Raw genomic sequence first — 25,276 nt, 5'->3', positions numbered from 1 at the left:
AAGCACTATAGCCAGCTGACCAGCGGCCGTAAGCACCACTGTGGCGATTGCCATGCGCCAATGGAGCTAGAGCCATTGCGGAAGGCTGCAAATTACCAGGTTGTGGCAGCAAAGCTGAAGGATGAGGGCATCACTGTTTCAGAGGACGCCGTCTACTGTACCAAGTGCTACAAGGCACACCTGGCCTTGGTTACAGTAGACGGCTACGCAAGCACTGATTACCAATTGAATGCCATTGTTATAGCACAGCGGGGCATACACACGGCTCTAGCAGCAACACTCGTGCTTGCTGGAGAGCAACTCCTCTCAAAGAGTGCAGTTTTGTTGGTCACACTGCACGACCACTTCATGCACCACGCTGCCACAGGCTCACACAAACCAGCAAAATGGCTTCTCAGCCGGATAATGGAAGTGTTGGCAGAGCACATTGAAGTTGTATACCCGAATGTGAAAAAACGTGGTATCCTGTTGCTACGGAGAGGGTGCAACACGCAACAGGCCTTGCATGATGCTCTTTCCGCCCAGCGATGCGCAGCAATGTCACACGACAAGCTTGCCACGGACATACCTGTAGTAAACAACAGGACAGAATCAGAAAATGGAGTTTCGGCAATGGCGGAGCAGGTACACATGATGATCAGGGCACAGGCTGGTGACTTTATCGGAAAGGAGTTTGAGGACGGCACAGCTTTAAACAAACTAAACTTCGACAAGGTCATACAGTCGGTGCATCCACATCTGTGGTCTTGGATTTGGGTGGTACTTTATGGCGAAGGGCACAAATCCCAACGGCAATGCCACTTGAAACGCAACGGCAAACTAAATGTCTTAGGGCAATACACGTTTTGTCGTCCTTGCTGCATGCTGCGAAGCCTCAGTGTGTGTTTCCACTGCAGCTGGTGTTAGCAGATGTAGTGGAAACATACAGTCATTCGACGACCCTTCTCGCCACACTGTCACGGTTCGGTATTACAGCGGGAAGGGATACTTACGACCGGTACAAGATGACCATCATCAAGCAGCGGCAGGAGCGCGGCATTCAGAATGAGCTCATGCTCAACAGCTTGTGCTGCGCATCGATAGACAATATCGATAAGGATATGAAGTGGAAACGAATGTATTGTAATGATGCCAAGCGGGGATTCCACGGCACATCGGTACAGCACATTAACCCACAACCTAAAGCTGCCATGCACACCGAACAACCGGAAGTTGAGCCAAGCAAAGTGCTTCCTTTCACATGCTTTGAGTCAAATGACAGCATCCAAGAGCCACCTTGCAAGCGTGCACGGATAAGAACACAACGAGAGACACCTAGGACCAATAGACTACAGAATGATGTATTCATTGATTCCAGCGTCACCCCTGAAGTTACTGTGCAACAGCAAGAAAGTGAGACCGTGACTGCAATGGCCCAGGCGCATACTACAGCACAGTGCACCGTGACAACACAAGTCATGTGCCATAACTCAGAGAATCTGCCCACTCCAGACACAAGCATTCAGGATGGTGTTCAGGACTGGTACGACCCACATCAACCTAAGCCTGAGCAACTTTGTTATCACAGACAACGATGAGAAGTGCATTAAGGAAGTAAAGAGTGAAGCTTTTGCTCACCTTTCCGAAACCGATGGCACTGACAGCCTGAAGGACTTCGTGCAGGAGCAAGGTGGTGAACAACCGGAGGCTGCAAACGTTGTCTATCTTGGTATACTCGACAAGCCTGCAGACAACAGGGAGACAATCAAGTCCATATTGAATGATCTCTACGGTACGTATGGCATCGGCACACGTCAGCAACATCTCCTTGTGGTTGGAGACGGGAAAACATACGACATTCTCCTCAAGCTACGCCAAGAATACGGCAAAACCTTGTCTTGGCTTGTTCCCTTCCCAGGGGACTGGCACATGCTGAAGGCTATACAGCCGATCATCATGAAGGTGTACTGGGATGCGGGACTGAATTCTATGGCGAAAGCCATGAGTATAAAGGGGGAGGCACTCAGTGCGGTGGAGAGATGTTCAACCTTCCGCAAAACTCATGATTTCCTGCTGTGGGCCCATGAGGCCATTGGTCGCAGTATGCTAGAAGCCTACAAAACCCAACACCCGTCAACTAATGTTACTTCCCCAACAATGGAAAGACTGGAGGAGTTCTCGAACACCAGCACTGATGAGGTTTGGAAGCTATGGGCAAACTTTTACTTCCGTGATATGTTTGCGTATGTAGCTTTGTGGTCTGCCATTCGCGGAGGGAATTGGCAGCGCAGAGTGGCTGCAATAAAGATGGCTGCACCGCTCTTCCACGCTCTTGACCGGACTACATACCTACGCTTAGTGCCACAACACTTGGCACATATACAGTGTATTCCTCCAAGTATCCGTCAGCATCTGGAAAACGGAAGCTTCTCAATCAGCCTAAACGGGTCCTACTTCAACTCTGTGGCAATTGACGAAGCTCACGAAATGAAAATTAATCGTGATATGAAAATGTCCATGGTCCACCCTGAAGAGGCATCAATTGATCGATTAACGTACTACCTACCACATCGGGCTGAATTGTTGCGCAACCTCCAGAAGCAAGTTGTACCTGCTGAGCGAGAAGATGATGATTCTGAAGTAACAGCCAAGAAAACGGGTACAAAGAAGGGCAAGGAGCGTTTCAGCCAATGTACACAGCATAGTTGGAGCCATACAGAAGGCTGAGCTACTGACTCATGACACAAGCAGGCCGCTCAGCAACGTCTTCACGGGTAAACTAGCCACAGAAGGTCAACGAGCAGATATGTTGAACTTCTACACCACTGGCCAAGCAGAGCTGGAAGCCTATGTCACAAGTCGCATTATGAAAGTTCCCACCTGTCTACCACCTCGCCGTCAACAGAATTTGCGCACATTCGCACCAGCCACAAAGCGTAAACGACCGACAAACCAGAAAGAGAAGGATCACAAGTTGGTCACAAATTGTCTTAAGCAACGACTTACATGGATCCAAACACAAAGGCAAGAAGCAAGTGATGGTCTCGCTGATCAACTAATCCCAGTACCGAGATCGCTCACTAGCGACGGGCTTAAACCTAGAACAGGCAGCAAAAGCACAGCAGCGAAGCAGTACCAAGACAGATACAGTGATGTCATTGTGCCACATTTACCAAGCAGCTTCGTAACCACAAACACAGCTGTCATCATTGACGCTATGTTTATCATCAACACGTCGCCACTTGCTGTGCATCAAGGGTTCGGTGACTATGCCAAGTTTGTTTTGGAAAGATGGGCGGCCCCATGGTACAAACGCAGTGTCGGCAGTGTCCACTTCATCTTCGACAATGGAACAGCACTACCTGACAGTCCTAAAGCAATTCTGCAGGACTCAAGGGATGCAGCAGCCGGCGGAAATGATGTTGACCATGACCACATTGAGGAAATCACCACTTCCACTACGCTCCCAAGAGCATGGCGAAAGTTCCTTGGATGTAGGCGGTGCAAGCGAGCACTGTGCTCATTTATTTCTCAATATTGCCTGGGAAATGCTAGTGGAGTTATGGCTACACCAAATCAATGTTTCGTCACGGCTGGAGCTCTTCCCAACCAAATGGGTAACTTGGCAGTAGGATGCATCAAATCCGCAACAACATGCTTTGCAGTACGTGACCTTGAATCAAATGCAGAGGAAGCTGATTACAGGTAAGCCATAGGCAAAACCACACAATTGTCCTGGTGATTTCATTTGCATGACAACTGGATATGGGGAGAAATTACTCAACCAAAGGGCATATACTTATCAATTCCAGTTATAGAATATATTCATCACCCCCCTTTGCAACTCCCTCAAATTAATGAATACTAGTGACAGATATAGTGGATTTCATTTGTATGCAACGCAACTTTGGATATCCTGTTTACGCACATGAACCTGCAGGATATGGCTGCATGCCTCCAAGTTCGACAGCGTTCTTGTCTACAGCCCTGACACTGATGTGTATCATATTGGAATGGCATTGGAATGGCTCAACACTGGTGATCGCTCAGTATTCGTGCAGTTGGATATGCCAGGGTCTATGCAGCACAAGTACATGAGCCTGACAAAGCTGGCTGGCAACATCAGAAATGACCCAGATTTGTCTCAGGTAATGCCAATGCATGATTCAACATAAGCATATTCGTTGTGTTCCAATTCATTCACATAGTTTGTACTGGAAATGCCCATCATTCAATCTGCCTCTTGTGGGCAAGTATCAGGCGGATTCAAGTGTAGAAGTGAAATGGCACAATATCACTCACTGACCCATAACTGTGTAGTTTTGCTGCAAATTTGGTCAGTACCTAGCTCACTAGCTTGAGACAGGATGGGGTTCACAGCACAAAGTGGTGGGATAGAACGAGGTCATGCACAGCATGCACAGCCTCTGCTACTCATTTCCTATCAAGTATATGCTTGTTCATATGTATGTTTGTTTGTGCGCAGGTTCCCGAGGATGTACGCGTTGCCGCCGTGCAGGCACTGTTTGTTTGTAGTGGCTGTGATTTTGTCTCCTTTTTTGCTGGCCTTGGCAAATGCTCCTTCTACAAGGCATTCTTCCAGTTCGCCACATTCATAACTGGTGAGCGCAGCGTATTGAGCCTGATATGCATAAACTAAGTGTCTCCTACTTAGTAGCTGCCCATTGCACCCACCATGTATCACTGGTATGGTCTACTCCGCCAACAATGCGTAAACATGTGCAGTTATCGAGTTTTTCAATTGCATGTGTGCTGCCAGAGTACTTGTACATGTGGTAGTAAGATGAGTGTTTGGAGCTGACCTACCCATTCCCCCCCCCCCCCCCCCACACACACACACCGTGCACACACACACACGCACACACATGCACACACACACACACACACACACACACATGCACACACAAACACATGCACACACACAAACATACACACACACACACAAACACACACACACACATGCACGCACACACACACACACACACAAACACACACACTCACACACACACACATGCATGAACACACACACACACACACACACACACACACACACACACACACACACACACACACACACACACACACACACACACATATGCGTGAACAAATACACACCGGCACATAGACTCAAACACTTTTTTAACTATGCAAAATGAACTTGTGTTTTGCCATGTGACCAAAATGCAGGTGGAGTTGAACCAGGGTTGTTGGCTGAAAACAACGAAGACAGCTTCTTCGCATTTGTACGTCTAGTTGGCACAACGTACTATCAAAAGCACAAGGCTGCATTTGATGCTAACGGCCCATACGCACTGTACAAACAGTTCGGCAGCCAGGTACGCTTTAAAGACTAAACCTTTCCCTGTTTGACTGGTCTGCTCTTCTTTAGTGTTAATGAAGAAACAGTGAATCCTTAGCTTCAAACATTCCATTCTTTCCGTGTGTCAATGTCTCTTCAATTTTCTGTTTAAATGGCTTATCAGGAAAAAATGAAGCAGCACGAGGCATGGCTGAATGCAATTAGGGATGCAGTGTGGCAGCGTACGGATACAGAGGACGACTGCCTTCCATCCACAACTGCCTTAAACTTACACTGGAAGCGCTCGCAATGGGTACTGAAAGTTTGGAAGCAGGCACCAACGTCAAGCATTGTGTACCCTCGCCTGGAAGACCATGGTTGGCTGCTGCGTGAAGGAGTAGTATCGGTGCAGTGGGACACTGAGGAGCACATGGCTGCTGTTCATCACCGTGTGGCCACATTGACCAAAGGCTGCCACTGCAAATTTGGCTGCAACACACGGAGATGCAAATGCAGGAAGGCAAATGGGTTGTGTGGCCCAGGTTGCAAGTGTCACAACTGCCAGAACATGCCAAGCGCCACCACCTCCAGCAATTGAGCTACGTGTAAGTATGCATGCAAGTACATGTACCGGCATGCATATTTGGATGCGTGTATAATGTCATAATTGTGTTATGCATGTTCACGCAGATTGAAAATAGCCTCAAATCTGCAACTGGTCTGCAAGCATACCTTGTATGTTGTGTGTAACTGTCTGGAAGTGTTCAATTTCACACCATTGCCATCTCTATGCTTGCTGAGGTTTTGAAATTTTAACTAATGGCTTTGCCGTTTCATGTATGCCCATTTTGGGGTGAATTATTTCCAATGCCAAAGGTCCGGCCTCATTTCTCGGTGTTGACCTGAAGGAGCTGCACGATTTGATCAACCGCAAGCAATGTTAGTGGACAGAAATGCACGTACATGTATGTATGTACAACTTTAAACCCACACACACACGTAACTACATATTGTAACTGTTTTCCAAGTGCGTTTTGATGGTTTCTGAGAGCTGAGGTATTTCAGAACAGTTCACAAATGCACTACAATAGTTCAGACACCAGAACTGAATACGTTTTATCACTTTGTATACTTTTAGTGGCTGCTGGAATACTCGTTTTCCACATGACAACAATATGTATAAAAATTATCGAAATGATATACAAAGTCTTTCAATTAGTGCCATCGGCTTAGCCGTGCTGGTATGCTCAGACTATTTCTATCACAGGGCACACAATTATGTACTTACTGAGGTTTCTAATGACTGCCTCGTGTCCGCGGCTTCTGGCAGCTGCAATTCGTCTACTTCTCGACTCGAGCCGACGAAATTAGAAAAATAGGGAATACAGTTTCTTCCTAATAAAATAGGTACATTGAGGTTACGACCTCAAATTCCCACTCGTCATCACAGCAAAGGATAGAACTCATCATTTCCCACTACATTGGTGACTTAGGAACCCAGTGATATGATAGGAGAAGCAAAATCAATTGCCAAAAATTAGGCAAATTTCTCCCTCAACTGCCATGAGCGTCGTCATCTTTCCCTGCATAAACCCTGTATCACCCTTTCCCGCAAAAAAATAAAAATCGGGCAAATCAAGGCTTGGCGCACGGACTGCGAGAAGTCGGCTGAGAACGAAAAACATTTGCGCCTAAATGCTTGACAATTGTGAATTTGATCGTCGAACAAAATGCGTCCTCGCGATGTCCGTGCACAGCTTTGGGATGGCCAAGAACTCGAAAGCCCTTCTCTGATAGACCCATAACCCATTGCTGAAGAGATCTTGTACTCCATCTCGCCCGACCTGGAGCGCCACTTTTTTGAAGGTCGGCTCCCTGACTAATACAGTAGAGAGTACTATCAGGCAGAATGAAAGCCTTGGAAGTGCACAAATACAGCGACGACCGCCACAAAAAAATTCTCATTGCTCTACCTCCTTGAAGGGTGAAAGTTACCAGTTATCCTATAGCGATGTCAGTTTATGCCTGTTGGAACCCCCCACAGACCGCACGAAATACCTTTCAAATAATTCCAGGATGCAATTGCGGCTCCAGGCAGGAGGAAGAAGAACAACGTGAAAAATAACGGCAACGATGCCCAAACTCTCGGGAAACGGCTGAAGTCTTCCTGAAGATGTTAACATTGAATAGCCATCGATTACCAGCGTGGTTTGGTGACTTTAGAACTGTTTTGAGACTTAGAACGAAGCGATATCTCAAATTTGATGGAATTGTTACCTGTCAAATGCGTGGGCGAGCAGGCCAGCTGACTGGTTATGCATGAGCATGCATTGATTTTTCATGGTTCACGTGCAGAAAACTGCCGCGATCATCGAAGCTCGAAGAAGGACCAAGTGCAGCTAACAGCCGTGAGTAGGGTGTTCGGACGATTTTGAAAGTTGCTCCGATCTCCTCGATTTTAGTCTCATTGGAAAGAGTAGGATACACTAGCCGGGAAATATATTATAAGGTTTGTCTAAATCCGACCAGACGTTCAAGAGTTATGATCGTTTGAAGTGCGCTTGTTGGCACTTTTGCTGGAACAGTTTTGATGCAGGCCAGTGGCACAAAACCGGGAAATTCAAAACCAACTAGAACAAGGTGAAACTCAATTTCGTTCAGGGTCTTTTAAATTTTCACAGATGATAGCCAATAGAGAGCTTCCATCACTTGACCAATTTTTTTGGTATTCCATCTAGCCAAATTCAAATTACGCCCATAGCAACCACCATAGCAACGCATACAAATTAGTCGAAATAGATGCGAAAGATGTAAGTAACCCTTCACAGGCTGAAGCTAATTGGACTACGGGTACTACAAAGACGCATCACCAGGAGGAGATTACAGTTATCTACCCCATATAGATGAGGCATCCAAGAAAATAACATACGCACTCAGCCGAGACGGCACCCGCACCCGGGCATGTTGCGCCGCGGGACCGGATACATGCAGCCAATTAACAGGTATGCTGCACCATTGCAACAACACATGTAAGCTTCAGCCAGGCCAAGGCAGCAGCAGTCCTGCGAATCATCAGCTTTAGAAGGACAGCTTGTTCCCAGTCATATACGGCGCGTGCAGCACTTCGGGGCAATTGGTGTCGCACGTCACATGTAATTCATTCATACAATTTGCACAATCAACAGACAGTTTATTTATCGGATGCTTGTGCAAGCGTAATTTGGAAATTATAAAGTCGACAAATACACTGGCCCTACATTGCCCATGCTATGTGGATGACAATGTACTCTGGACACGGTGCATACGGCATTGCATAGCTGCTCTGCGTTAGCGCGCTGCAATTTTGCAAATCCTCAGAGTGTCAATTCTGTGCAGATCATGATTGAACGCAGTATTGGCAGGAAATCTGTTCTTGACCAATTTGTCTGCACAATGGCTTTCTCCACTCTCCAGATACAGCGACCAGAGGTTTATCTGATGTGGTAGCTCCGCGAAACTACAAATAAACAGCACTACAGCCAAGTCCATTAACTCCATGTACATGTACATGTACTCCATACATTTGGTATCCTGGCGCAAATCGATCGCTCATATAATAGAACAAGAAGACAGCATCGTACAGCCTCCAAATTTCACACACTGCGTAGTTTTTCGACGCTGAAGACGATGGAATAGTCGCCGGCGTTGCAACCGGCCCAGAACAGGCCGAAATCGATACCCTGAAGTTGCGCAGGGCGTAACATTGCTAAAATTCGTCGTGTGGAAACGGGACTTACGGTCTCAACAGCAGAGACATCTCCTCTTTCGAACAAAGAAACAAACTCGGCCTGAGTTGCTAAAATTTTACCTTGCCAAGGCAAGAAGCACAGTGATGTACGATTGTGCCACGGACCCCGTACAAAACTGTTTCCACTCAAAATGCGCCTGGGTTCGAGGCACCGAACACCCTACCGTTTTTTTTTTATAGCAAACAAAACAAGATCATCGGATAATAAAAAGTGTGGCTAGACACGGCTATACTAATTACACTTCGGAGGCTCCGGCTACGAATGTGACAGTGTGTTAGGCCTCAAATCTTCGCTTTTCAAATAATTCACAGCGAAGAAAAAGGCCACAGCACAGCATTCCCACTCTGGATCTCTGCAGCTCCACGATTTGCCACAAGCGGGTCGTGCTGCGTGGGACGCGCAGAACCAGCCGTCCCCTGACTGGGGAGGTCACTAACGGATGACATGGCTCTGCAATCAACACGTATGTAGGCTATACAGCTACGTCCAAAGAGAAATAAATCTGCAACTGCAACAATTTGAAGCGAAGAAAAAGGCCGAAGGAGTGAGGGAAAGGGCGGGAATATCAAGGGGACGAGGTTGGAGTTTGTGTCACATTCTCCGCCTTCACCTCCTAGTGTAACCTGAATTCCACGTCAGACCTTTCAGGTCCTAGCGGAATTCCTAATTACTAAATAGCGCTACTCCGCAACTGCGCAAGAGTCTCAGTCATGCAACTGACAGTCGACTAGTCGTTGACTGCCAGCACAACAGGAGTGGCAACACCCTACCGTGAGTCACTACGAGACACTAGTACACTACTACTAGTCCGTACAGTCAGTACTAGCAAGAGTACATAAACCGGTTTATGTACTCTTGGTACTAGTGAGTCTTTAGCTAATACTAGTACACGTAGGTCTACCCAATCACTGAATCAGCAGATCTGCCACACATGCACACTTCACTGCTAGTGCTAGCTTGCTGGGTTGAACTTCATTATTAAAATTTTGTTGTCTGGACTGGATGGATATGAAGAACAGCACTGCAGTACTGGTTGTTTTCAAGATCGGGTGTAAAAGTTGGCTAGCTGTAGATTCTGGGCGACACGAACCGCTAGTACTGCTAGTCGCTAGTGCTTGGCACTGTTGTATTTGTCACTCGAAGCGCTAGTACTAGTGGGTAGAGTTTTTCTTGATGCCTGATGGCTACTCAAAGAGCCAGACCGAGAAAGTTTGCGGACCGCATCGCGCGGGAGCACCAGCGAGCGAAGGAGCAGGCGGCAGAATTCGATAATGTGCTGAACTATCGACGAGACGATACAGCACCAATGGTGAGAGACGAAATTATGAATGTTTGAAGCGGCTGTAAACGAAACACGGCCAATTTTGTATTTTGGTTCTACATGTATTTTTATAATCGTGGCGTCGTGGCGTTTGTAGCTGCGAGTAAGAACGTGTTGACAGTTTTGATTAGGGGTCTGGCCAGGCAGCGCAGGACGGGTAAATATCCGTCCATTTCCGACCTCGCGTGTTGTCGAGCGTGAGGAGCTGGAGTTGGGTGCACAACTGTCCGCTGCGCTCCTGTTTGCAGCCGTCGATGGCAGCGTACTCCATAGCTTTGGGTGTTGCGAAGCGGGGTTTTGGCGGAAGAACTGGGTGTAGCTGTGAAAGCGATGTAAGCTATGGCGACGGTGTAAAGAGCAGCATGTCGTTCGCTCGCACGTTTTCTATTCAGATCGTGTTGGTGCTATTGGCTTTGCGTCGTTCCGTATGGCGGTGGAGTTCGCTCGCACGGTGTCAGCGAGCTGAACTCCACCGCGGCGATACGCTGAAGCAGCGACATCGGTGCGTTTCCTGATTAGTTCGGCCTTATTCGTTCGCGTCGACCTTGTAGCCAGTCGGACTGGAGCTTGTTGATGGTGAACTGTTTGCTGGTACTAGGGTAGAAATTGTTGCTCGGAGTCGTGGAGTACACGTACTGTGACGTAGCGCAAGATACCTGCACTGCGCGTCGTGATTTAGCATTTTTTTTAGGCCACTTGGAATGGTGGCATTTTTTATTCCGGGGTGGATCGCCTGGCGCTTGTATTCGCTGCCTCGTCACATTGTTTGTTTTCGCTGTCACGGCCTCCGTGGCGCTGTACGCTGGTTTCAGTAGTCAGTATTCGAATCCGCCTGTCATGAGAGAGGTGGTGCGCCGGTGATCAGTGTTGTGTTTTTTTTGCAGCACAGATTTATTATGGTGTGGCCGATTTATGGTGTGGCTGTGTGCGTGTGGGTATTTCCAGTTTGTCATGACTTGTGTGTTACCAAGTGTCCATGACGGGGGGGGGGGGGGGGGGCATGCAGCTCTAGTACGCACAGGCTCTTGGGCCAGCAGTGCACTGTCTCAGCATTACGTAGTAGTAGCCACGAACTGGAGAATTAGATATTATCATTATTGATCTGACGCAGTTTTGCAACTTTTGAGTGCGATTTTCTAAGAAACCTTGAAAGGTCTGCGCGCTGCATCGCGTACAGGTGTCACCTTTGAATCTACGGAAGGAAATCTCGAATCCAGTTTATAGCTCGACCATCCTTTCACTACGCAGTGCTGGCAGTGCGGCACCACACAGGCCAACCCTAGCTCGGATACTCGCTGTCGCGTGCGGCCATACGCTTGGGGCTGTGGACTCTGTGGTGTTGACGCGATGCGATGTTGCGCATCACCAGCGCAACTTGCGCGCCGTAGCTATTTTCCACGCGTAAACTATAGACATGCGGTCACCTCCTGCGTGCCTGCCTTCTGCCTTCCCCCATCCCGCCCCCTGCCCTCCCTCACCGCGTCTGTACTCGGAGGAGCGCAGGCGCTGAGCAAGTCGGCAGCTGCCCAGGAACAGCCTTGCTGCAACCGTAGAGTAATGACGGAGATGAAAGCGTGCTATTTGTCACAGACCTAGACTAGTAAGAATACGTGAGCTGGAACGCCGCATTGAACCTGCTATATCCATTTCCTTGTCAATTTCGAGTGGTAGGATTCAGTGACTGGGATTTTCGGTCCTTTACCACTTTGGCGGTGGGTCTGATCTATTTACCTCCCACCGGTTTAGGAGCTGCATCTGCGCCTTCGTTCTTGAGCGTGGTAGCTTTCCTGCAGATGCGAAAAACCAGGCCTCTAGCCGAGTCTCACGGAAACCGTGAGTGCATTATTAAAATTGTTTCAGCACAACCCCAAACCTGAATCAGCTCGCTGAGTGATTTCACCTCTTACACATATCTCATTTAGAATGATCTTTGATTCTATTTTGGTACCTGCCGGGTGTTGTGTTCCACGTCTTCATGTGCCGTATTTTCCGGAGTATAAGCCGCACTTTGAGCATTCAAAATTCACCCGGAAATGGCGGGGGGGGGGGGGGGGGGGGGACGGCGTATACTCCGATGATCAAATTAACGGTGATGAATAGCCCTTATGGGGTAGATGTTTGTATTCTGTGGCAAAAGAAATGGGGGTGAGGCTTATAGTCGGAAATCCGGCACACATGGATACGCTGCTCTCCCACCACTGTAAGAGTAAGGGTAGTCCTTTTGTCGACGCGAACACGCTCCCGAGAAACCGGAAAGTGAATCGTGACGCCGTAACTATGTAGTCTGACTTTCAAAATGGTCCTGCAGGCAGGCAGCTTCCTGATAGCTGACGCGTACCACGACGCGTACCACGTGCGCACGCGCCCACGCGAACACATACACGCGTTATAATTTCCAACGGTATTCTGTATACTAGTACTTGAGGACAGATTCCATTGGGTGGTTATCTTCACATATCGGGATTGGTGTTTGTCCACGATTTGATGGTACATACACTGGCATTGTGCTTTTCTGAAGTTCTTTATAATTATTTGTATTTTTGGACTCGTTTCTTGCGAGAATGCACCTTGTTATTTGACGGTGGGTGGCGTTCCTGCGGATGTGTGAAAACCGGCCTCAAGCTGAGTGTCACACGACCCATGGTTTTTTTGCGAGAATGCCTTGATCCATTGTTGTTGTTATTGTTGTTGTGTGTGGTGCCATCATGAGAATAAAGAATTCAACAACAACAACAAGAATAAAGATTTGAAAATATTTGAAACAACAACAATCAACAACAACAACAAAGACACCGTGTCACCACTCTCCTGCGTCATGCAAAATCAGATTTCGTAAACAACTCAACAGCCTCCTCTACTTCCCTACACCGCCTCATGAAGCACCTAACAACAGCTACGAAACAACGCATACCCGAACTCGTCAGCCAAGCGACACCAGCACAAAAAGCCGCTACCCTCAACGAATTCTTCATTTCAGAGAGAAAACTGTCCGTGGCCAATGCGGATGAGCAAACTCCAGCCATTAACACCACCCCTGACATCCTCAGTCCCCCTCAAGAAATCTCGACTTCCCAAGCTGAGGTCGAAAAACTCCTCCGCGGAGTTGATACCAACAAAAGCCCCGGGTTCTACTCTATACCAAACCGCTTACTCAAAGAAGCGGCTAAAGAACTTGCACCGTCGTTATCGTCCCTCTTTAATATCATCCCAAACCGGAGATATCCCACAGGAGTGGAAAGATGCCACCATTAGTCCAGTGCCCAAGCCTGGTGACCCGACACAACCAACAAACTATAGACCCATCTCTCTCTCTTGAGCACTACATCGAAAATCCAAGAAAACATTGTACATCGGCTCCTCTACAAGCATATAACACCCCACCCACCCAACCAGCAGCCCGGATTCCGTGAGAAAGACGGCACTGAACAGCAGCTTGCTCGTCTCGTCCATACCCTCTCCACTGCGAGAGACAACGGGAAACACGTCACAGCCTGCTTTTTCGATCTCAGCAAGGCCTTTGATCGTGTGTGGCATGCAGGTCTTCCAGCAAACCTCTCCCACTATGGTGTCCAGGGCAACGCCCTAGAGATGTTCCGACGGTACCTGTTGGGCCGTCGGCAGAGAGTCCAGGGGGATGGCGACCTATCGCCTTTCCTCGGGATCACTGCCGGCGTCCCTCAGGGATCTGCTTCTGGGCCGCTTCTATTCCTCGTCTACACCATAGACCTTCTACACGCATGTGAGAATCCCGGCACCACCTGTAGCCAATTTGCAGATGACGCCGCTCTGATTTCCATAGCGGGAACTCTTCAAGACTGCACCTGAAACCTACAACAGAATGTCACAGCAACTGGAGACTGGCTTCAAAGATGGCACCTGCTTGCCTACCCAGCTTCGCGAAATCCCTTCTCGTACTCTCTTCAAATCCCAGATATCCCTGCTGTTCCACAACTCTGTATGCTCGTGTAGCAACCACCCCTGCCCGCACACTTAATTAGTCATTAATCCCTAGGCCCTGCCCACCCAATTCTTCCTCACTCTTTCTCCTCTCTCACACTATTAACTCTTATTGGCCACTGGCCATCGTGAGAATAATGATGGTTTTAAAAACAACGACAACAAGAGGTTGTTGTTGTTGTTGTTGTTTTTTGCTTGTTACTCTGACCCCTCCTGGGTTCTTGACCTCTCTGTGCTCACCTCCCCCTCTCCCCCTTGTGACTCATTTCTCTGTACTTATCTGTTACTTTGTTGTGCCCCCCCCCCTCTCTCAGGGAACACCTCAGTCGGCAGGGCCGTATCCGTCGACACACGATGGCCATTCGCTCATGGGCCATGGACATCAGGGTGTCGGTTGGATACCCGGACCGGTTAGTTTTGTGCACGCAGCCTCCGGTCCTTGTGTGTGTGTGTGAACGTGTGTGTGTGTGTGTGTGTGTGTGTGTGATTGCTCATCGTCGTCCTCCCGCCCGTGCTCCTCCTGATCCTGACTCTGGCTTCCGCTGCGCATGTGGAAAGGTCTGCCGTCGGGGACCTCAAGCGCGACGCTCCGTACTGCAAAGCTAGCGGATAGTCCCTTCGCTATCATTGCCATCGGCAATGGGCACGTTCAAGTGTGTGTGTGTGTGTGTGTGTGTCCCATGTGGTGCAGTGGTATGCGCAGCAATTTCCAATCGAGAGGTTTCGGGTTCGATTCCCGACGATTATGGTCACACACACACACGTCTTTCCTCCCTTTCTCAGACTCCTGACTTTTCTTTCATTCTCCTGGGTGGTTACCAGCAGCCAGTGCATGCCAGAGTATGTGGCGTGATGTGCGTGCGGGACAACAATTAAAAGACCAAAAAGTAGGGATTTACTGGCCAGAAAAGCCACTTCATAGCTGTGTGGTGTAAAACAGGCTGAATAGTGGCGGCCAATTCTTCAGCTTTGCAAGCTGTTGAATGGTGCAATCCCAGCACAAGTTGCTGTGGCTTCTGCCATAACATCGCTATCATCGCCTCTGGTGATTGGCGTCAAAAGGTCGGAAGTGTGTGTGTGTGTGTTTGTGTATGTGTGCGTGCATGTGTATGTGTGTGGGTGCGCGTGGGGTGTATGTGTGTGTGTGTGTGTGTGTGTGTGTGTGTGTGTGTGTGTGTGTGTGTGTGTGTGTGTGTGTGTGTCCCATATGGTGCAGTGGTATGTGCACCGATTTGCAAACAATAGGTTGCGGGATATATGTGGAAGTGTATGTGTGTGCGTACATGCGTGTGGGTAGGATTCTACTATAGTCCACACCTGCAGTCACTGGAGTGAATGAAGCCGGAGTGTGTGTTTTATTCCCGTAGCTATGCAGAAGACGTTACTTCAGTAACATCTGGTGCTAGCGAGGGTCCACACAGCTTTAATTTGGCGTTTATTTGTTTGTTTGTGTCACGCCTAGCGCTATCCCGTATCTGTCCCGTACCGTACCGTACCATCAAAGACAGCTGGCCACAAACAGCTGGCCACAATATTCAAATAGGACTTTCAAACGCAAGATCATAACATGAAGCAACGTGGAAGAATTAGTATGGATGCATGCAGGGCGATAGTGCGGGTTCGAATCCCATGTTATGTCTTAAAAAAAAATAGGAGAAATTTATAAGAAAAATTATAACATCCCTATGCTTTTTTTTGTCTAGGTCATCAAGGCAAACAAGCATAGCGTAGGGCCCTGAGCTTCCAAGCTCTCTCGTGTATGTTTGGTTAGAGCATAGCTAGCTGCAAGCGAGGGTCCCTGGTTCGAGTCCCGATGGTGACAGTCAATTATTTCTTCAGACTTTTCCCGTTTGTCTCCGAGTCTCCCTCAAACTAGTGAAGATATATCTTGACTAGTATATGTGTGTGTGTGTGTGTGTGTGTGTGTATGTGTGTGTGTGCGTGCGTGCGTGCGTGCGTGCGTGCGTGTGCACGTGTGCATACTACGCGTCCACCTCTCCAGTACACGGGGCAGCCACGCCCAGGAGCTGTTGATGCAAGTCTGCCGACGTACGACTCAATCGGCCCCTCACATCACATGGGGCTTCAGTCTACAGTGCCCAGTGGCGCTGGCGGACACGGCTGCGTAGCAAACCTGTTCACGCCGCGGTCGGCGTTTGATCCCCAGTGGGTGAACTCGCGAAAACGTCCTCCTGGAAGCCAGTTAACGCCGCGGTCACCGGAGTTTGTACCGCCGCAAATACCTCTGATGCAGGCTAATGGTGCCGCCAATCCGCATTTCTTCAATCCAGGTATTGTAAAATGTCTTACCCTATTGTTGCGGAGTGTAAGCCGCACTTTGAGCACTCGAAATTCACTCAAAAGAACGATGATAAATAGGGCTGATGTCTGTATTTTCGTGGGATTTTTTTAGTGGCAAAACATGGGTGTGTGTGGGGGTGTGGTGTGCCTTATACTCTGGAGAATGCATGTAAAGCGAAGTGCTACATCTATCGAGTTAACGAGGAGAAATCCGCATGAAAAACGTTATACGGGAATGACTACTAAGCAGTGGCGTCGGACACGGTACGACCACTGCGGTATAGACCGTACCACTATTTGCACCAAGCACCCTGTGAATCAATAAATTACACTGGATTTGGGCTCTAAATTTCCAAAATTTTCGCCTCAGCCAACACCCCCCCCCCCCCCACGAGCAAAGTGTACAGTTCAGATGGCTGACCGTACCACACTAAATTAGCTTCCGACGCTCCCTGTTAAGTCAGGTACTGTTACCGGTGAACGTTGAGAATGAGTGAGAATCGTTGCCGTTGGCGCACGTAAACCGGTCAATTTTTGGAAATCGTTGTGCCGTAAAGTCTTGTATAAAAGCCGCACTTGAATAGAAGCCGCCCTCGAATAGAAGCCGCAATTTTGGGCCCATCAAATCACACATACGCCTGGTTTTAGTGTTGACGTACATAGAAACACCTGTCTCATATAGAAGCCTGCAAAACTTCACCAAGAAAGTCATAGAAGCCGCAGCTTTCATACAAGACTTTACGGTATTTGCGTCTCTGGCTTATACAGTAGGCCTCGTTTAGCCTCGTACCGACACCAGCATGACCCTCAGTTATTGTTTTCCTGCTCAACCCCTCAACCCCTCTAACCCCTCTTTGAAGTTGCACATTGTACTCTTGAGGCAACAAGCTAAAATAAGTAAAAAAAAAAACAAAAACAAGAAGAGAGTACAATATCATGTACGCAAACAAGAGTGTGCAGCTCGACGATTCCCCAGCCCACAGCGGAACATTGTTTCATGATGTCAGTCTTTCACGGCTACTCTAATTTCAGATATTTTCGGTGCTCAATATTTTCGGTATGAGGGCAACAGGCTAGGTTAGGTGAACAGAAATTTTCGGTACAGAGAAGCAGTTCCCTATTGGATTATGTGGGTTCGCGTTCGTTCGGTGTATTGACATTTTAGGTATGAAACAGACGCACCGAAAGTACCGAAAATAAAAGTACACCGAAATTTTGTGAAATTGCAGTATTTGGCTCACTGATGGCTATTTGGCTCACTGATGGCTGTTTGGCTCACTGATGGCTGTTTGGCTCACTGATGCTGTCGTGCATAGCCAGAGATCGAAACACACTGATCGCTCGGTTATCCGCACCCCCGACGTGTCGGGCATTTCGGTCTACCGGGCACCCTCTGGGTATGTTTCAGTGGAAATATTACTACTCTTTTGTCATTTTTTGTTGAAATAGTGATGTCATATGCCATATCTATGGTCTTTCCCCATCAAAATGTATGTTATTCGGAGTTACGGACATTTCGAAGTTACGGGCAGTGCCTGGTCGCGGACCGCCCCGCATAAACGAGGAATGGCTGTACAAAGAATGTGTACATCGCAGCTTCAATAGTTGAAGCAGACCAAGGGACGGTAGATCGATGGGTCCTGAATCTGAACTCTCGTCCCAGTCATCGCCTCGTCCGCGAAATCTGTCCACTTTCAACCTAGGCTCCGCCATCACAACAGAGCGCCAAACTACAAAACACTGAAGCTTGAGTCCCGGGTTTCGGCACCACTCTCTGTAGACGAACCTTCCCTCACATCCACACGCCACTGGCACGCAACACACAGAATCACCACAGACAACCGTCTGGTTGAGGCAAAGAAACTAAGGTTGAGGAATTGGGAACGCAAGGCAGTAGGGTTGGGAGAGCAAGAAGAACGGACAACTACTGTATTTGTCCAGACGTGGATACAAGCAACAAACTAAACACCAGCATTGGACCAATACCCTTGCATGCAGCCAGTGCGCGGGCTCAACCTGAGAAAGGGTAGTGGGCGCGCGGTATGTGTACTCGCGTGCAACTGTACACCAGATACATAAACTGCGAACAGCAACTGTCACAGAAGGGGCTTGAGCTAGGGGCTTGAGCTAGGGGCCTGAGCTAGGGGATTGCTCTAGGGGATTGCTCTAGGGGATTGCTCTGCTGAAGTAGTTTGTGTGTTTTGTAACTGGTGTTGTGTATTGTGGCTTGAGCCTCCTCATGGATCACAATGGAACTGTGTGATCTTCGGTTATAGGTGGTGGTGGTGGAGGTGGGGATCCTGCGCAGCAACCTCTCTTACTGTAGCGGACATTGACGTCCTCTGAGAAGCCAAATGGCCACGTGGTGCTGGCCTTGCGGCTGCGAGCACCGCTGGTCCGTTTTTCGAAATGTACATGAACTACAGTGGCTGTATGCGCTAAATGGAGTACGGGTGCCGGCCCCGGTCTTCCCTCAATGTCCAGAACAGTAGCTTGTGAATCTTGGCACGCATAGCTCAGTGATCATTTCATTTGTTGGTAACATGTTTTCTTTGCCACTGTTGCTGCTTCTGCTGCTGTGCATTCACGTTTTGCGCGTGTTTTTTTCTTGAATGGTGTAGCAGGACTCCAGACTGCAATGAATCTGACTTCTCGGGAGACATCTGATGCTGCCCAGATGGACATGATAAGGTTTGTGATTTGCACCCCGTGTGTGTGTGTGTGTGTGTGTGTGTGTGTGTGTGTGTGTGTCTGTGTCTGTTTCTGTGTGTGTGTGTGTGTGTGTTTGTGTGTGCCCATATGGTGCAGTGGTATGTGCAGCGATATCCAATCGAGAGGGTTTGAGAGGGTTCTATTCCCGATGATTATGGTCACACACGTCTTTCTTCTCTTTCTCAGACTCCTCCTGACTTTGCTTTCATTCTCCTGGGTGGTTACCAATAGCCAGCGCATGCCGGAGTATGTGGTGTGATGTGTGTGCAGGAAAAATTTGAAAAAGACCAAAAAGTAGGGATTCACTGGCCAGAAAAAGCCACTTCATAGCTGTGTGCTGTAGACCAGGCTGAACAGTGGCGGTCAATTCTTCAGCCTTGCAAGCTGTAGAATGGTGCAATCCCAGCACAAGTTGCTATGGCTTCTGCTGTAGCATCACTATCATCGCCTCCGGCGATGGGCGTGAAATGGTCAAATGGTGTGTGTGTGTGTGTGTGTGTGTGTGTGTGTGTGTGTGTGTGTGTGTGTGTGTGTGTGTGTGTGTGTGTGTGTGTGTGTGCGTGTGTGTGTGTGTGTGTGTGTGTGTGTGTGTAACACTTGTGGGATGCAGTTTATATCCGGTGCCATTTTCCAGTTACATAGATAAGAAAACAGTTTGAACCATGATTTGCTGAAACCGATCTAAGGTTTTGCCGAAATCGTAGAGAGGCTCAAGGTTTGTAGATTCGCGGGAGAAGGTGCTTTTCGAAAGGAAATGAAGACAAAAGGAGACGAACACTTGCCGGCGGTACCCTCTCGTGTGCTCCCGGTGCCACTCCTGACCAGGTTGTTACTCAGCTTTGAATCTCCAGAGGCGTCGGAACCAGTGCAGGACGTGCGGCCAAAGTGGCCACACCAATAATTTCATTTAGTGATTTTGAAGCAATGGAATATGGGCTAGTTGAGCCCAATTCCCCTAAACCTTTTCCCAGGGGAGGACCCCGGGACCCTTCACCCATTCATGGCCGCACCAATGTCGAGTACTGTACAACGCCCCTGGTCTCTGCAAAGCTGTCCGTGAAAGGCAGCTGTGTCCGGCTGTTTGCCAGTGTACTCTGAGCTGCAAGCACGTGTGTAAAGAATTTGAAAATCCCACAAACAACGAGCGAAAACACGCGTTGTTCAGTACTTTGAGGGGAAAGTGTTGAGAACAAGAGGTCGACTGTCATCAGGGACCAGGCCAGGCATCCGCGACCAGGCCAGGCATCCGGGATCAGGGACCAACCGGTGCTATAGGCTAGGCCTGTTCTACAGCTGCGACTAAGCTACTGTAAGACATATTATTATAACGAGTCGCAAATGTAACGATTGTCCAAAATTCATAGGTTAACCCTTTATGGACGGATTACTAGCACAGTACGCACCAGAATTACAAAATGTCAGTACAATTTTCAACTTTACCATGTCAAAACGTTGGTGTCCTTCACTTGATTTTCACAATCAAGGGCTCATTGGAAAGCTCTTGACGAGAGCAACGCCAGGGTACCAATCTCCATTATCCAGCCGCCACAAATCAGGCGCGGTAACACAGCAAAGTCGTCTCCAAGCCTGATATGCAAGCAAATTCGTCCCATCAACGCCATTCCACTCTCCTTCATCGCAGAACGCTCAAATCTGTTTGAGACGATTCAAACTTCAGCCGGCTACGTCATTATCATGTGCTCAGTCGCTCAAGGAGCACACGAAAAGGGGTTTTCCCCCAAAATGGCGAAATGATCGATCAAAAATTTGAATTTGCCGAGGTAAGAATACGGCGTGCGATATCTCTGGCGTCCGACATCGTAACTCTTCGGCGATTGTTGCATTGGACAGCTTGGAGTTTCCGCTACCACGTAGACCCTTCGATTGTGGAATTTGCTCAAGAAACGATGGAGTTACGAAGATTTTACCGCCTGTAGACTTTCGATCTTATTAGATCGAAACTCGTACAGTCCGTCCACAAAGGGTTAACGAGAAGATATGTTAACGATCTTGCAGGATTCTGCCATATCCACACACAGCATATATGAAGCAGTGCGGCCTCAACGAATCTTATTATAACGAAGAAATGTCATCCGTTAAAACGTTAGATTTGCTTCCTCGTTATATCTACATATACATGTCTTACAGTATACTGGGATTGTACTAGTAGTCATTGCTTTATTAGATAAACAGGACCAAGGAACTACAAGTTACGCTATACTGTCCACGAACACCACCAGTTACTAAACAATCAGCTCATGCGATAACCTCATTGCACAACACTAACAACACTTTCCTTGGCTCTCCATCCGAGTCCAGGCTTTATTAGAGTTGATTGGTTTTTTCCTGCAATATTTTTCTGGATCTGCAGGCGACAGACACTATCGTTGACGGACATCAACAGCGCGGCTCGTATGTATTTCCATCTTTTCAAGGAGCAGTGAATTTTGCTGCCTCCGCTGTGTAATTGCTGGTATTGGTAGTGGTGATACTGGTATGCTGCTAGTAATATTGCTGCTGCTGCTGTTGGTACTTGTGGTGGTGGTGCTGGTGGTGGTGGTGGTGGTGGTGGTGGTGCTGGTGGTGGTGCTGGTGGTGGTGGTGCTGCTGCTGTTGGTACTTGTGGTGGTGGTAGTGGTAGTGCTGGTGGTGCTGGTGGTGGTGGTGGTGGTGCTGCTGCTGCTGCTGTTGCTGTTGGTACTTGTGGTGGTGCTGGTGGTGGTGGTGGTGCTGCTGCTGCTGCTGGTGGTGGTGGTGGTGGCGGTGGTGGTGGTGGCGGTGGTGGTGGTGGTGGTGGTGGTGGTGGTGGAGGTGGTGGTGGTGGTAGTGGTGGAGGTGGTGGTGGTGGTGGTAGTGGTGGTGGTGGTGGTGGTGGTGGTGGTGGTGATGATGGTGATGGTGGTGGAGGTGGTGGAGGTGGTGGTGATGGTAATGGTGGTGGTGCTGATGGTGGTGGTGCTGATGCTAGTGCTGCTGATGGTAGTGGTGGTGGCAGTGGCGGCGATGATGTTGGCCCGCACTGCCGAGGTCACATCGTTTTGCTACTCAGGGCTTGTTGTCTCTGTGCTATGTACTGCTAGGTGGTCATGATTTTTCCCACTTACACGTAGGGCGTGCGTGATCTGTGATGTGTATACATGTATGTGTATGGGGTTGCGATACCGGCATTAGAGCCAGAGCACGCTAAGATATGACCACAAACGTCCCCTCCTCATCTATATTGGCACTGATTCATCTTTAGCCACTGGAAGGTGTAATAAAAAAATATATATATATAATAATAATAAGTTACAAGAGAGAGACCAAAAATTCGAGTTTCAGTTTTTTGTTCAAAAATGATCAAACACACCTAATGTTCACTGTCTGAAAGTTTTGGATTGATCTGACGTGTCTAAGTGTTGCTACAATGGTGTTATATGCAGCACTGTTGAAATGGTGAAATTCTATGTACAGCAATGGGATTGTCATTTTGCATACTGTTGATATGTCCCTTGGTTCATCCTTTCCGGGTCAGTTCCTCTGTCCAGGGTCTTATAGCATGAGCTAACAGATACTCGGCCACATCCAAAGTTTCTATAGGCAGCTGAGTTAGGTGTCTCAAATACCTCCTGGTTTGAACACCACTGGAGAACCGCCAGCGAAAACACGGTGAACATCTGTAGACGTCCGAAGAAGTTGGTACTCCGCGTCCTCTCCACCACACTCCACCTGTATTTTCAGATAATTACATGTATACAGGATACACTGCTGCACATAGTCTTCCTCAACATACTCAACGTCGCACTCATATTCCCCCCACCCAAGCCCATCTGCACACGGTTTTCTCCGCTCGCCAGAGAGTGCTGCTTTCGCTGCCTACTGCACGTGCTAGCGATGTTCCACATAGAGGCATAAGGGTACTCAAATTATCGACTTCAGGGAGCAGTAGAGTCCATTGATTGTTTTTGCACTTGCAACCAATACTGGCATTGTCCCGGATATGTGCAGCGATGTCCACTCTGGCCGACTCACCTCCCAAGTCAGTGTCGATGCCAATCGGTTGCCTGGTTGTCATCAGAGTAGAATTCCTCATCACTGCAGATCGTGGGACTACCAGCATCAATTATTTTACGCTCGATGAAAGTGTCGCCCTCAAATGACTCGTTGCTGTAGCCGTCATCGTCTTCCTTCTTTTTCCGACGCGAATCCTAAAATATTTCATCCCGCGCATGGAATGCCAGGATATCGTCTTCTTCCACTCCGCAGTACATTCGGCTCTTCCTTCGATACATCGATGACGATCAGTTGTAGGCGACTCAGCGCAGCATGGAATACATACTCAAACAAACAAACTTCCTTACCTGAAACAAAGAAAAGCATCCGGAAAAGTTCAGTCGACCGAGGAGAACAACAACAGCGACTCGCGTTGCACTGCATTTCGTATTTTTTGCCGCGGAATTCAAATTGCGATTTTCTAGACTTTTTCCAAAAAAGCTGTGGTCATGTTTTAGCGCGCTCTGGCTCATTTTCTAATTGCGGCCCTCTGGCTCTATATATACTGACTGACGATCTGCAGGGCAGTTACAGGCGCGTCAACAGCTGCAGCAGCAACAGCAACAGGAGCAGCAACAGCAACAACAGCAGCTGCGGCAACAGCACCAAGAGCGGCTGCTGCTGCAGCAGCGGCAGCTGCAGGCTGCACGTCTTCCCGGAGATTCAGCCTTGCAGGCCAGTGCAAATGCGGCGGAGCAACACCTGTCGCTGCTCATGCCCAAATGTAAGTTTTTCATGTTGTTCTTGTGCAGTGTGCTCGGATTCGGAGCTTGGTCTGCTCCATCGACACAGATGAACAGCCCATACATAGTACTGTAAGACATGTATATATAACGAGGAAGTAAATCTAACGTTTTAACGGATGACATTTCTTCGTTATAATAAGATCCGTTGAGGCCGTACTGCTTCATATATGCTGTGTGTGGATATGGCAGAATAATGCAAGATCGTTAACATATCTTCTCGTTAACCTATGAATTTTGGACAATCGTTAAACTTGCGACTCGTTATAATAACATGTCTTACAGTACTTGTTTTGAATCATCTGGGCATAGGCTGCGGTCACGTTTGTACCGTACACCACCAACACCTTCCGCCACAGCCTCCAGTGGCTTGCAGGCAATGTTGGCTACATTTCCCGAGAAGGGGGGGGGGGGGGGGGGGGGTTCTCAAAATAATATCGGCATTATCCACCGCTGACTACTCACATGCATGCGAAAAACTCAGTGAGTTTGTGGGGTTTTATGTACAAACTACGTCATTGTGAAATGGGTTTACCAATCTTATCTCTTATTGGTAAGGGTGCCCTCGTGGAATAAATAATTAAAATCTCTGTTTTTCAGGTGTCTGGTGTCACGGATGAATTTATCCTGTATCGCATCGCATTTTGCTATGCAAAGTTCATCTACTGCTACTCAAACGTCACCGTGATTCGCAGAAAACTGCGATACATGCAGACTATCCATGCCTAGCCTGTGCTGTCAAGTAACATGCAGTGTATGTGTGCAGGCACTCTCAATCTGCGTGCACATGTACGATTCAGTCGTTTTTTTGCAAATGGGCTTTCAGGCATCACTCTCAAGAAGACAATGTGGTAAACACCCAACCTTCAAAGAAAAATGCTAATCAAAATCGAAGACTGCTACACAATTGTGATTTCGTATAGCAGAAACTGCTATGCGAAAATATGACAATAAATTCATCCCTGCTGGTGTTGCATTATTAAATTTTGGGCATGTTGTTAGGTTAGATGACGATACAGTCAGACCTCGAATAACGCACATATCCGTTCTCCACAATAATATCCGGATAGGCGAGGGAACCAGACATCGAACACACATACTGTATGCATGCATGGTATACCGC

The 25,276-nt window shown here is 48.2% G+C and overlaps 2 protein-coding genes and 1 long non-coding RNA gene across 3 annotated transcripts; 2 read left to right on the top strand and 1 right to left on the bottom strand.

Moving 5' to 3' along the window:
* Positions 1 to 403: 403 nt before the first annotated feature.
* On the bottom strand, positions 404 to 6,718 carry LOC135825715 (uncharacterized). The gene is made up of 3 exons (XR_010555118.1): positions 6,588 to 6,718; positions 5,593 to 5,788; positions 404 to 568 (listed from the first exon to the last, which is right to left on the bottom strand). It is a non-coding gene; the product is annotated as an uncharacterized LOC135825715 (long non-coding RNA).
* LOC135825714 (uncharacterized) lies at positions 2,485 to 6,594 on the top strand. The gene is made up of 6 exons (XM_065338337.1): positions 2,485 to 3,684; positions 3,920 to 4,127; positions 4,466 to 4,601; positions 5,188 to 5,336; positions 5,484 to 5,904; positions 6,176 to 6,594. Exons 1-5 carry the CDS (start codon positions 2,786 to 2,788, stop codon positions 5,895 to 5,897), a joined length of 1,806 nt encoding a protein of 601 aa, XP_065194409.1. The 5' UTR covers positions 2,485 to 2,785; the 3' UTR covers positions 5,898 to 5,904; positions 6,176 to 6,594.
* Positions 6,719 to 10,011: 3,293 nt separating the features above from the next.
* Positions 10,012 to 24,132, top strand: LOC135825725 (mastermind-like protein 2; the record flags this gene model as incomplete). Its single annotated transcript, XM_065338346.1, is given in 6 exon segments — positions 10,012 to 10,396; positions 14,680 to 14,775; positions 16,368 to 16,656; positions 19,288 to 19,357; positions 21,750 to 21,790; positions 23,934 to 24,132. Coding segments are annotated over 6 exon segments (824 nt in total), but the record flags the coding sequence as incomplete, so codon positions are not given.
* Between the last annotated feature and the right edge of the window lie 1,144 nt (positions 24,133 to 25,276).

Source organism: Sycon ciliatum, chromosome 10 (assembly GCF_964019385.1).
Source record: "Sycon ciliatum chromosome 10, ocSycCili1.1, whole genome shotgun sequence".
Taxonomy (NCBI): Eukaryota; Metazoa; Porifera; class Calcarea; order Leucosolenida; family Sycettidae; genus Sycon; species Sycon ciliatum.
Note: the sequence above shows the minus strand (reverse complement) of the source record. Positions and strands in the feature narration are given on the sequence as shown.

What these genes read in the sequence shown, in the direction of transcription:
- LOC135825714 (XM_065338337.1), top strand. Translation starts at nt 2,786, where the DNA reads ATGTTGAACTTCTACACCACTGGCCAAGCAGAGCTGGAAGCCTATGTC. An exon ending in GCAGAGGAAGCTGATTACAG is followed by an intron (nt 3,685 to 3,919) that starts GTAAGCCATAGG and finishes ATGAACCTGCAG; the next exon opens with GATATGGCTGCATGCCTCCA. An exon ending in GTTCGCCACATTCATAACTG is followed by an intron (nt 4,602 to 5,187) that starts GTGAGCGCAGCG and finishes ACCAAAATGCAG; the next exon opens with GTGGAGTTGAACCAGGGTTG.